Source organism: Sphaeramia orbicularis, chromosome 12, assembly GCF_902148855.1.
Source record: "Sphaeramia orbicularis chromosome 12, fSphaOr1.1, whole genome shotgun sequence".
Classification (NCBI taxonomy): Eukaryota; Metazoa; Chordata; class Actinopteri; order Kurtiformes; family Apogonidae; genus Sphaeramia; species Sphaeramia orbicularis.
The window spans coordinates 46271219-46282342 of record NC_043968.1 but is presented as its reverse complement, the minus strand read 5'-3'; the positions used below and the strand labels follow the sequence as shown (position 1 = coordinate 46282342).

The following is an 11124-nucleotide window of genomic DNA, read 5'->3' as shown; positions in this document are numbered from 1 at the left end:
AGAACAGGACTGAAAACAAAACGAACCACGAAGGGGACGCGTCTGTCTGTGGATTTATGACCCGAACGTCCCCGCTGTGTCCACATGGAGTGTCCGCTGATATCGCCTGTAGCTGGGGTTCGGACAGCTAGCAGCTAACGCCACCCGTGTACAGGTCAGTCTGGGTTTTATCACACAATACAGCTCTGACTGTTATCGCATTACACAGTTTATTACTTTTATTTCGAGCCGCAGATTCGACGATAAGATAAAGACGAGACAATAGCGCTTGTTCACTGGCACTGTAAATAGACAGAGAAAAAATCCCAAATTTAATTAAAAAATAATAGCAATTTGATATTTTTGTAGCCTATATTTGCTGGAGTGAAAATGTGCTTCTATACAATAAAATAAAACATTAAATAAAATAGTTCTTGTAATTTTTACAACCTACTTTTAAACAAAGGCTCATATAGTAGTAGTAGAGTAAAATAAATACTGTTACTAATAAATAATACATTGAATAGTATATAATAATACAGATGATACTAAATTGAAATTAATGTTAGGTGCTTATTTTTACACATGAAGACAGCTTTAGATGTGATGATAAGATGTACATGTGGAGCACCAGCAGAACCAGTCTATCTAGTCTTTGTTGTGTCTGTAACAAAAAAAAATCAGTTTTCACTAATAGATAGATAGATAGATAGATAGATAGATAGATAGATAGATAGATAGATAGACTTTGATTTTTTTTTTTTTCCAGACACATTCTTCTTTTTATTACTTTATACACAGCAATCACCTTTGGCCAGGTTCAATGATTACACACTGAGTCCAAGTTACACTTTATCTATCAAGAAAAAAATCACATTTCATGAGAAGAGGTACAAATATTTTATTCCAACTTTATGGGCAACAGTGTAGATAGCATCTGTTCAATAACACGAAATATTCAATATGTATGTCACCTCAATGGATAACAAATCAAATCAGAAGATTACAGATAATAATTCTTGATCCCTGTTTTGATCCTCGTCATTTTAACCCTTTGTTTTTTCTCCATTCCGCATCCCAGAAGTAGGTCATGAAACAGTAATTTACCAAGACAAGTAATCTTAAAAGATTTTAGAGTTATTTAGCTTATTTTTTGATCGGTCCCAAAAGGGAAAGGAGATTAACACAACAAAAGTCTCACAAATCACATTACAACAATGTAGTTAAAACAATAGAGGAATAGTAAAATCAGCAACTGAAGTAATTCAGATTCAGATTAATCCCACGGGGTTAAGTATGTACGGGAAAAAACAAAACACAGACACAATAATATGTAAACATATACTGAAAATATATGTTGGATAAAATAAAGATGGACGATATTAACAATTGTGGATATAGATAATGTCAGTTAAAAAAAAACAATAAAAAGATGTAGACAGAACTAAAAAGATTAATGACAGGTTTTAAAGGACTTCAAATAGTAGTTTCACGAACACATAAAACTGGATGTGGAGATGAGCATAGGCAGTCCTTGTTTAAATCTACTATTGAGAACTTGGCAGGAAATTATGAAAACTTGTAATTTAAATGAACCAGTTAAACTACTGCGATGGTGTGCTTATGATACTGAATTTATTCCAAATAGATCTGATGGTAGATTTAAGACGTGGACTGCTTAAAGGTCTAACAAATTATTACTCATTTACTAAGGAGGGGATATTCCATAGTTTTGAATTCTTAAAGAAAAGGCACAATCTTGAGCAAAAGGACTTCTATAGATATCTTCAAGTTAGAAACTATTTCAACCAGATTCTAAGACCAAATATAGGTAAAGTAGAAACTGGAATTCTGAAAATCCTTTTGTCAGTATCAGAATCCCCGTGTTCTAAGATAATATCTAAACTATATAAAAAATATACTCTATTCTGAATCAGAAAATACCTGGTATATAAAAGAAAAGTGGGAAAAAGAGGGCAATTTGGTTATAACAGAGGATGCTTGGAAAAGAATATGTCTCATACAATGGACTTCAACCTGCTCGACTACTTGGCGCGAATTTTGTTGGAAAAATGTTGCTAGGTTTTTTATCACACCTTTACAAAAGGGACACGGGGGAGGGGCTTCCAGCTGTTGGAGACGATGTGGGATGGTCAATACCAATCATTACCATATTTTCTGGAGTTGCCCAGTCATCATCCCTTACTGGCAGGAAATCCACAAACATATTAACAATATAATAGGAGTGAATATCCCTTTTACTTTTGATACAGTTTATATGGGAGATATTCAGTTTGACGGATGGAGAAATAACGATAAAAAGCTGGTCCAAATTCTCCTGGCTGGAAGTAAAAAAGTTATTACGAGAAATTGGCTCAAACCCCATCTACCCGCTATAGATGAATGGATCGATGTCATTCATGAAATTTACATGATGGAATGGCTGTCATATTCCCTTAGAGTCCAGAAAGAGAAATTTTACAAAATCTGGAGTAAATGGACTGAGTATGTCAAACCTATAAGACCAGACTTCTCTTAAATTTTTGGAAAAGGGTCAGGAAACAGTGTCTTATTGATCTAGACATTTTTTTGTTTTCTTCTCTCTTTTGCCTATGACCTTTAACCTGAACCTTTTTTATTTCATTATACTGCTACACAGGAATTTTGTCTTTGAAAAACCTTCCATTGTGAAAGCTTCCAATGTTCTTGTTGAAAATTGTTCTCACCAATGTTTACCTAAAGGTCTAAAAACATCTGAAAGAACTATGTGGAGAAATACTCAGATGATCTGTGACTGTTCATATATAAATGTTATGGTATATATATATATATATATATATATATATATATATATATATATATATATATATATATATATATATATATAAAACATATATATATATTAACATTCTTCCTACATATATATATATATATATATATATATATATATATATATATATATGTAGGAAGAATGTAACAGATTGTGGCATTGTCATTTGTAAGTGCTCTTTATAAATGAAAAATTTAAAAAAAAAAAAAAAAACTGGATGTGAAAAACTGGACTGGAAATGGTAAAAATTCACTGGCTGGATCATGTCAGGAGCAAATTAAGATACAGTTGTTGATTTCTAGAAGATCTGAGTGCAAAAAGATATAAGTGTAAGTGTATACTGCTACACAGGAATTTTGTCTTTGAAAAACCTTCCATTGTGAAAGCTTCCAATGTTCTTGTTGAAAATTGTTCTCACCAATGTTTACCTAAAGGTCTAAAAACATCTGAAAGAACTACGTGGAGAAATACTCAGATGATCTGTGACTGTTCATATATAAATGTTATGGTATATATATATATATATATATATATTAACATTCTTCCTACATATATATATATATATATATATATATATATATATATATATATATATATATATATATATATATATATGTAGGAAGAATGTAACAGATTGTGGCATTGTCATTTGTAAGTGCTCTTTATAAATGAAAAATTAAAAAAAAAAAAAAAACTGGATGTGGAAAACTGGACTGGAAATGGTAAAAATTCACTGGCTGGATCATGTCAGGAGCAAATTAAGATACAGTTGTTGATTTCTAGAAGATCTGAGTGCAAAAAGAGGTCCAGTCCCTTGGTCCTGCCTGTGATTTAAGGCCAGATTTTAACCAAGCTCTTCAGATATATTTCTGTCCTTCAGTGTGAAACCAGCTCATAAAATGAAATTTGTAGTTTGGTGTGGAAACATTCTGGTAAAAATTTAAGGTAAATCTGTAAATGTGCAGCCAATTTTAAGAACAAAGAGGGTATTTGAAATCACTACAGGCTTGAAAAAACACCCAGTTCTAGTCATTCATTACCTATATTTTTTTTCCATTTTAAAGCTGCTTTACAGGATTAATTTGTGATGATTAGCCTAATTTTTTAGTCCAGAAAATACCTCAAAGGAATTATAAAATCTCTGTGCATAATTTCACACCTTCACTGTGTTTTTCTCTGACCAATAAAAAAACTTAATACATATTTCTACATAAAAGACAAAGGAACAAGTATTTGCTGCAAACAGTAAACATTTAAGTCAGTCACAGAAAGAGCTGATTGTTTAGTACATTTTTCGCAGCTGTCTGACTGAGGTTTGGATTTTCTATGTATCCAGGGCAGACGGTGCAGAGACTGGTGCTGTTTTTTTGGGTTGTAGCAGCCGTTTCCCCCTTCTCCAGTCTGGCTGCTGCAGACCTCATCCCATGTCAGTGCTGTGGGCCTAAAACTAGGCTGAAGGTTGGATCTATCCAATGACCTGCCAGTCATCTGAGTCCACAGAGAGCATTGAGAGCGACAGACGAGCTGACAACAACTCCAGGACTGTGGAATCAGATGAGAGCCGCATCGCATTAGCCATGAAAGACCTGAAAAACACAGGTGGGCATGAAAGCAGCAATTCAGTTTGTATATAATGAACATGTTTGTGCTTGTTGCTCTGAGAAAACAAGGATTAAATGCGTCTAAAACGGGACATCAAACCAAATATGTACAGTTGTCAAGTGGGAAGAGGTGCTACTCTGTTTTAGAGTGTTTTACATGCATCTGTGGATGAAATGGGAAGTGTCCTCAGAGATGGATCTGTGGACTCAAACATGGATGCAGTGAAGCTTTAACAGAGTTTAATGCTGCTGTTTTGGCACCCCTCTAAAGAAATGAGACCCAGTAAATGGGTATTTTTGTTCCATGCCAGAACTAGGCTCTTTCCCATTTACTACCTATTCTGTGGAAGCCGACTATAATTTAACTGGATTAATGGGCTAATTGAAAATAACCTATATCTTAGAAGTTCAGCGTCTAGGATGTTATGGAAGTTAGGGCAATCTAATCACAGAAATGGAAAACGGTGTTGATTATTAGGTTTTCTTTAGTGTACAGTCACCTGACTTTCAGAATCGTTTCCGTCACCTTAAGAGTGATCTGTTTATATCTACAGCAGGTTCTCATCAGACGCCATCATGTTGCTCCACCAGGTTTCTACAGTAATGTTTTGGGGTTTTTTTTTCCATTTTATAGACACACCCAACATTAGATTACATTAGATTGCATTACCACCGTCTACTGTGTGTGTGAATCAGTCATTCTCACAACTGAGCCTGGCTTTAACACGGGATATTTGCACTTTGATACAGTGTATTGGACGGTGATCAGGTAATCAGTTGCCTGCAGATTTCACCTCCATCGTTAAATGCCACTATATGTCCTGAATTTTAGTACATAGATTAACCAGTTAAACAGAATCAATAGTTGAGCCTTACAATCAAATGTTATAACATAATTGTGTTTCATGTTTTATTTTTAAAGCTTTCCATATTTCCATTTTTTGTACCTGGTTGTTAGAGTTAGTTTTCAGTCACCACACTGGTTTTTGTGGTATCAGTATACTTCGTATATTAACTGTGCTCTGTTCTTTCTGTCAGGCTGGTACTGGGGCAGCTTGACCGCCAATGAAGCCAAAGAGATCCTGCAGGACGCCTCAGAAGGCACGTTTCTCGTCCGTGACAGTTCGCAAAGGGATTATTTGTTCACCATCTCAGCCATGACATCAGCAGGTCCCACCAACCTCCGCATTGAGTACAAACATGGCAAGTTTAAGTTGGATTCAGTGGTGCTGGTGAAGCCCAAATTGAAGCAGTTTGACAGCGTGGTCCACCTAGTGGAGCATTATGTCCACCTGTCAAGGACCAACAACAAAACAGCTCAGAACTCTCAGCCCTCAGCTCCGCCCAATGGGACAGTGCAGCTGCTCCTCACCAAACCTGCCTACACTGCCACACCATCGCTGCAGCACCTGTGTCGCATCACCATCAACAGGAGAACACGGCAGATCCAGGATCTGCCACTGCCCAACAGACTAAAGGACTATCTGATGGACTATGTCTACAACGTGTAGCAGCCAAGCACAAGCAGCTTGTCTCTGCAGGAAGGAGCCTACAGTTATCCAGCAGCTCTGTTCAGAGGGACATGCAATAACCGAGATCTGCCAGGAGAAGACAGGTGTTGCTGCAGGAGAAGCAAATCAGACATCTGATTGGTTGACAGGCAGGTGATGGAAAGACACAAAAATACATTTTAAGTATAATGTATTCTGATCAGACCTTTTACAGAGTGAAGTCTCTGTTGTACTCTAAAGCAGATGAATCTGTGCAGGCTTCAGGATGTGTCAGCATACACAGATGCGTTCAACACGTGATCAGTTCATGTGTTCAGTCATAAAGTTTGGGCACAGAGTAGAGGACAAGGCACTGAGTAAAGCAGGGCTGCAGCCAGGGATTCTTCTGTTGATTCATTTTTTAACTGATCACTTGGCCTTGTAAATGTCAGAGGACAGTTTACAGATATTCCTTTTAAAATGTCTTTATTTGGTCCAAAACTTAAAGACAAGAGGAAAACAAAGTATTTGTTTTATAGTATTTTCCTTAATGACATATTTCTATGACCTTGATAACTGAATGGTATGTTCTTGAAATGGTTGTTGATTATTTTCAGTTCACATTTTAAATTTAATCCTGGTTGCAGCTCTAAAGTGTTCAGAAAGTTTAGTGTTAAGGTTTGATATTCAGAAAGTAACGTTTTCCTGTTTATTACCTCTGGATCTTAATTATCAGAATAATATTTTGGAATTTTTTTTTTTTTTTTTTGCACTGATGATTGGTGATGGAAATTATCTGCTTTTATCAAAGCAAAACTTAAAATATTAAAAACCATTGATCCAAAATTTACAGCTTTTTTAAAAAAAAAAAAAAAAAACAACTCCTAAGGCCTTTTATATCCAGCTCTTCAACATGCACTATGTTTCCTTACATGTTCAGTGATTTGAATTATTAATTCTAATAATTACGTAATTATTACAGCTAGTAGTAAAAAAAAAAAAGCTGATGTTTTTAAATGTCTCATTTGTCCAGCCACCCAATAACGATGATTATTGCAACATAAACAATTATTATCGTAACACTTTTTTCACCCAGCCATGAACTGAAGGTTTAACTGAAAAAAACAAGAAACAGTTAATTAAAAACTGACCACACAAAGTATAATTTGTGTTCAGGTAAAACTTTATAATCTCAGATCAGTTGCGTAAGAAAGTATCCAGTGGAAACTATACACAAGGAAAGACTAAAGTGAATATTTTCATGTTTTAGACAGTTCAGGAGATTTTTTTGGCAATCTTTTGTCTGTTCCATGACTTTCTCCTACCCAGAACCTTTTTGTTGCCAAGATACTTTATGTTAAGGACATAAACTTAAAAATAACTTTTTCTTGTCCCTTCTAGGACTCTATATTTCGACTGTTTTTGTTTCAGTCTCTCTAGTAGCTGCAGTGAGTTGAGATTTAATCCCATCAACAGTTTGTTTTAAATATTTGCAATCAATCATGATCTGATCATTCAACAATGAAAATGAAGATGTTTCAGGTAAAGTACTGTTTTTTAGGTCTAAATGCTTACATGTATACTTTTGATGCTTTACTAATGTTTAAATCAGGTGGGAGACACATATTTATAAAATGTTAATAGTCACAAATATCCCATCTTATATTTACTGTACAAAATCAGTGTGTTTTCTAGACAGAAGTTTTCTATCATGTAATCAATGCTGTTATTCATGCCTTTAAACAGAAAGTCTTTCATTGGCTGAACCTGTGACAACAGAATGAGCTTTCCTGATCGATGAGCTCTGCAGAAAACAAACAGACGTGATGTTGTTGATGTGACCATACATCAGTAGTCACTACTTAAATACCTTCAGTCTGACCTTGTGTTAGACTTTGTCCTGCTGTAGTACCTGCTCTTCTGAACCAATCAGAACAAAGAAAAACAAAGAAGGCCCGTTAATAACTGCTCTCTGGTGTCACAAAGTCCAAAGAAGCTCCCGCAACCTGTTTTTAACCATCACTAACATAAATACAGTTCTATGAGTCAGGGTCAGTTAAGTGCATAACAACACAGTTAGTTGACACAGTTAGTTAATTAAAAAGTGCCAACCAGTTTAATAAACTAAGATATATGATTTTTCCCAGGCAAAGATGGCAGCATTATGCCTCCTTTTTTTCTTTGATGACCAAATTTGCAATATATTGGGTTTGGGTTTGTTGGCTGGGCAAAACAAACATTTTTTAGACTTCAGTTTTGGTTTCTGAGAAAGGCCACATATTTATTGATAAAAGTTCAAGTGGACGTCACTTTGCAGGACAAAGAAAAGTCTCCCAAAATGAAACATAGATACTCCCATGAACCTAAAAAGATGTCCAAGATTACAACTTCAGTGCTGGTCAGGATAAAACAGAACTACTTTTGTTTTTATTTGTCTCATAGGTTCATTGTGATAGATTTGTGCATGCTTGTGTGTTTTTGTGAAGTTTGTGTTGGAGTCTGTTTAGTGCTGGATGCCAGTCATTTGTTGATATTTGCTAATTCTATTTATCCTTCCATTTCTTCATCAAGGATAACAGCCTGTAGACTGACCTCTGCGTAGAAGACTTGGATTAGTTTTTCCCATTGACTAAAAGAATCTGAGTCACCATGATACCATTTATTGGTTTTGGATGGACATTTTGAAGCCAGGTGTTTTGAGTTTTGCTGTCTTGGTTTTAGGAGCCAGAAGTGACCAAATATTTGGACAAAAGTACAGAGTTGGGGTTAGCGTAAGGTGTGAGCTAATGTACACTAGCTTAGTGAAAAACATCATGAATCATTAGCATAACTTGCTAGTCTAATTTATTAACAACTACTACAACAGAGCTGTTTGCCAAGAGAAATTTTGTTCAATAAACAGAAGCTATGAAGGTCTGACAGGCAAGGAGCTGTCAATCAAATCTTCTTTTATCCCTAAAATTTCATTAATGCAGCAACAACTGACAAACGCATTACCAGTTCACTTGTCAGAGGGTATAAATAAGTTGAAAGACACCCAAATGACTCATGGAAAAAAATATTGACAGTATTTCTGGTCAGAAGTTCTGTGGAAGCCTCTCAAAGCTACATTTGTGTAGAGCCAACATCTAGTGGCCACTAGTGGTATTGTACTTAGATACTTCTGCACCAGCCTCACCTGCCTAATGGTTTTTGTGTGACAGTCCTTATGTTCTCCTCTGTTGCTGTAACCATACACAACACTAGCTATGGTAATTTTAGAATTTGTTTGAGCTAATGTCAACAATCAACCATCTCCAAGCATAACAAACTCCAACACCAACGAAAACAGACAAGCACATGCCAGTCTATAACACTGTAATTCTGATTAATTCAGCTTTATTTATCAAGTGCCAGAGTACAAGGAGAAACAACTTAAGGTATGTTGTATAATGGGCAAAACTTACAGTATTTTAGGGAGAAACCCAACAAATAAGTTTAACCAAATTACTTACTGGATGAGAAGACTCATATTAGTTTTAGGATTCTTGTCACTAGTAATGGAATCACCTGTAAGAAACATTTTGTTCTGTGACAGTACACACCTCGACCTTGACAGCCAGGTAACATCACTCTTCAGTGTCTTAAAAAACTCAGCTTTAAGTTTGTTTCACTTATTCACTCTGAGTGTCTGGGACTTCAACATGTCATCGTTGCCGACTACATTAACGTTACTCTTCCAGATTTTTAAGAATCTGTTTTTAAAGGAAGGCAGGACTTACCTGTTTCCATGGTGATGTGGCGGTGTAACAGTAGGTCACTCAGGTAAATGGGACTCGTTTGTTGCTCACGTTTGTCCACAGTTTTGGCACTCTGAGTATCTTTTTTTCTGAGTCTGCCACTGTGTCGACCTGATGTTTTTATGAATATCTGTTCATATTTGTTGTTTTTATTTTTGTATCGGGGGAGGGTTACTTTTTTCTCCTACAGTGACAACTTCAGCTACAACTACAGGTGAACATGTGTCTTCTGTTCTGCATGCTTTTAGTCTTCAAACCACACAACATTCAGACTGTTTGAATAAATTAATCCTCACAGTTAAACACAAAACAGACAATAACAGTAGTATTATGTCAGTTCATTGTACATATCACAACTATACGACTGAACCAGATTTATAGCCTATTTATTGATTGTGTCACACTGTGTTTCTGGTACATTTTTTTTAAAAAGCTGCACAGACTCTGAAAGCATGCTTTAACAGCTTCTGTATTGTTGATCAGCTCCACTCAAGATAAATAAAAAATGTTTATTGTTTCACTGAGTTTTTCTCTGTGGTTCTTCAATATTAATGTGCTTAGTCCTTATATTATCATACTGGTAGTTGCACACGTCTCTTTTCTTGGGTCATTTTCAGTAGATTTTGTGTAGTTAATAGCCAGGAAAAAAATATTGGCTGAACCTCTGAAAACATGGGTCTTTTTTAAGTTATTCAGAAAACCATTCTTTAATTTTCAGAATATGAAAATATTTGAGCAAATGTTATATCCTTTCAGCCTAAAACAATGTATGCTGAACATTGTAGCTTGTGTAATTAATTACAATCTTTTGATTTGATCAGTAATCCAAAATAACTATAACATCATAATCCCAATTTGAAGTAGTGCTAAGGAAGTGAAGAGACGAAGTAAGTGTGAAAACAAAACATTCCTTAGCAAAAGACTCAATGCGCCTTCAATAATTCTGCTTAATGGAGCATCATGTGGATTAATTAAAATAATTGTTTATTTTATTCTCAAGTAAATGTGTGTTATAAACGTAGATAAAATAAGGAAAATCCAGCATTTATTTTTATAACGGGTGGGAGTATAAAAGTAAATCTCGTCTGTCCATCTGAGAAGTTTATTCAACTGATTTCTCGGATACTACTCACCAGATTCTTTTCCAATTTGACACACATGGTCTTTATCACTAGGAGAGGTGTAGTGCACACATACATGGCTGAATTTAAATTTTTTTTAAATATAATTTTTAAAATTTCAACTTAGACAATTTGTCCAACTGATTTCTCGGACACTATTCACCTGATTCTCTTCAAATTGCACACACATTCTTTACATGTGCCTTTCTCTTTTTTTTTTTTTTGGAAAAGTTTTTAAAAAGATTGAAATACTCATAATTAATCCCTGGGAGAGTATGAGTGAGCAGGAGGAGCAAAGTTTTGTGTGACTGAGCAGGGGTAATG

General features: G+C 35.3%; 1 protein-coding gene and 1 long non-coding RNA gene across 2 annotated transcripts; both read left to right on the top strand.

Annotated features, from left to right (window-relative positions):
* Window positions 1-40: 40 nt before the first annotated feature.
* Window positions 41-9626, top strand: socs2 (suppressor of cytokine signaling 2). Its single transcript, XM_030150410.1, has 3 exons — window positions 41-154; window positions 4146-4408; window positions 5449-9626. Exons 2-3 carry the CDS (start codon window positions 4282-4284, stop codon window positions 5919-5921), a joined length of 600 nt encoding a protein of 199 aa, XP_030006270.1. The 5' UTR covers window positions 41-154; window positions 4146-4281; the 3' UTR covers window positions 5922-9626.
* On the top strand, window positions 2899-10199 carry LOC115430413 (uncharacterized). The gene is made up of 2 exons (XR_003936933.1): window positions 2899-2941; window positions 10061-10199. It is a non-coding gene; the product is annotated as an uncharacterized LOC115430413 (long non-coding RNA).
* Window positions 10200-11124: the final 925 nt, after the last annotated feature.

What these genes read in the sequence shown, in the direction of transcription:
- socs2 (XM_030150410.1), top strand. Translation starts at nt 4,282, where the DNA reads ATGACCTGCCAGTCATCTGAGTCCACAGAGAGCATTGAGAGCGACAGA. An exon ending in GAAAGACCTGAAAAACACAG is followed by an intron (nt 4,409 to 5,448) that starts GTGGGCATGAAA and finishes TCTTTCTGTCAG; the next exon opens with GCTGGTACTGGGGCAGCTTG.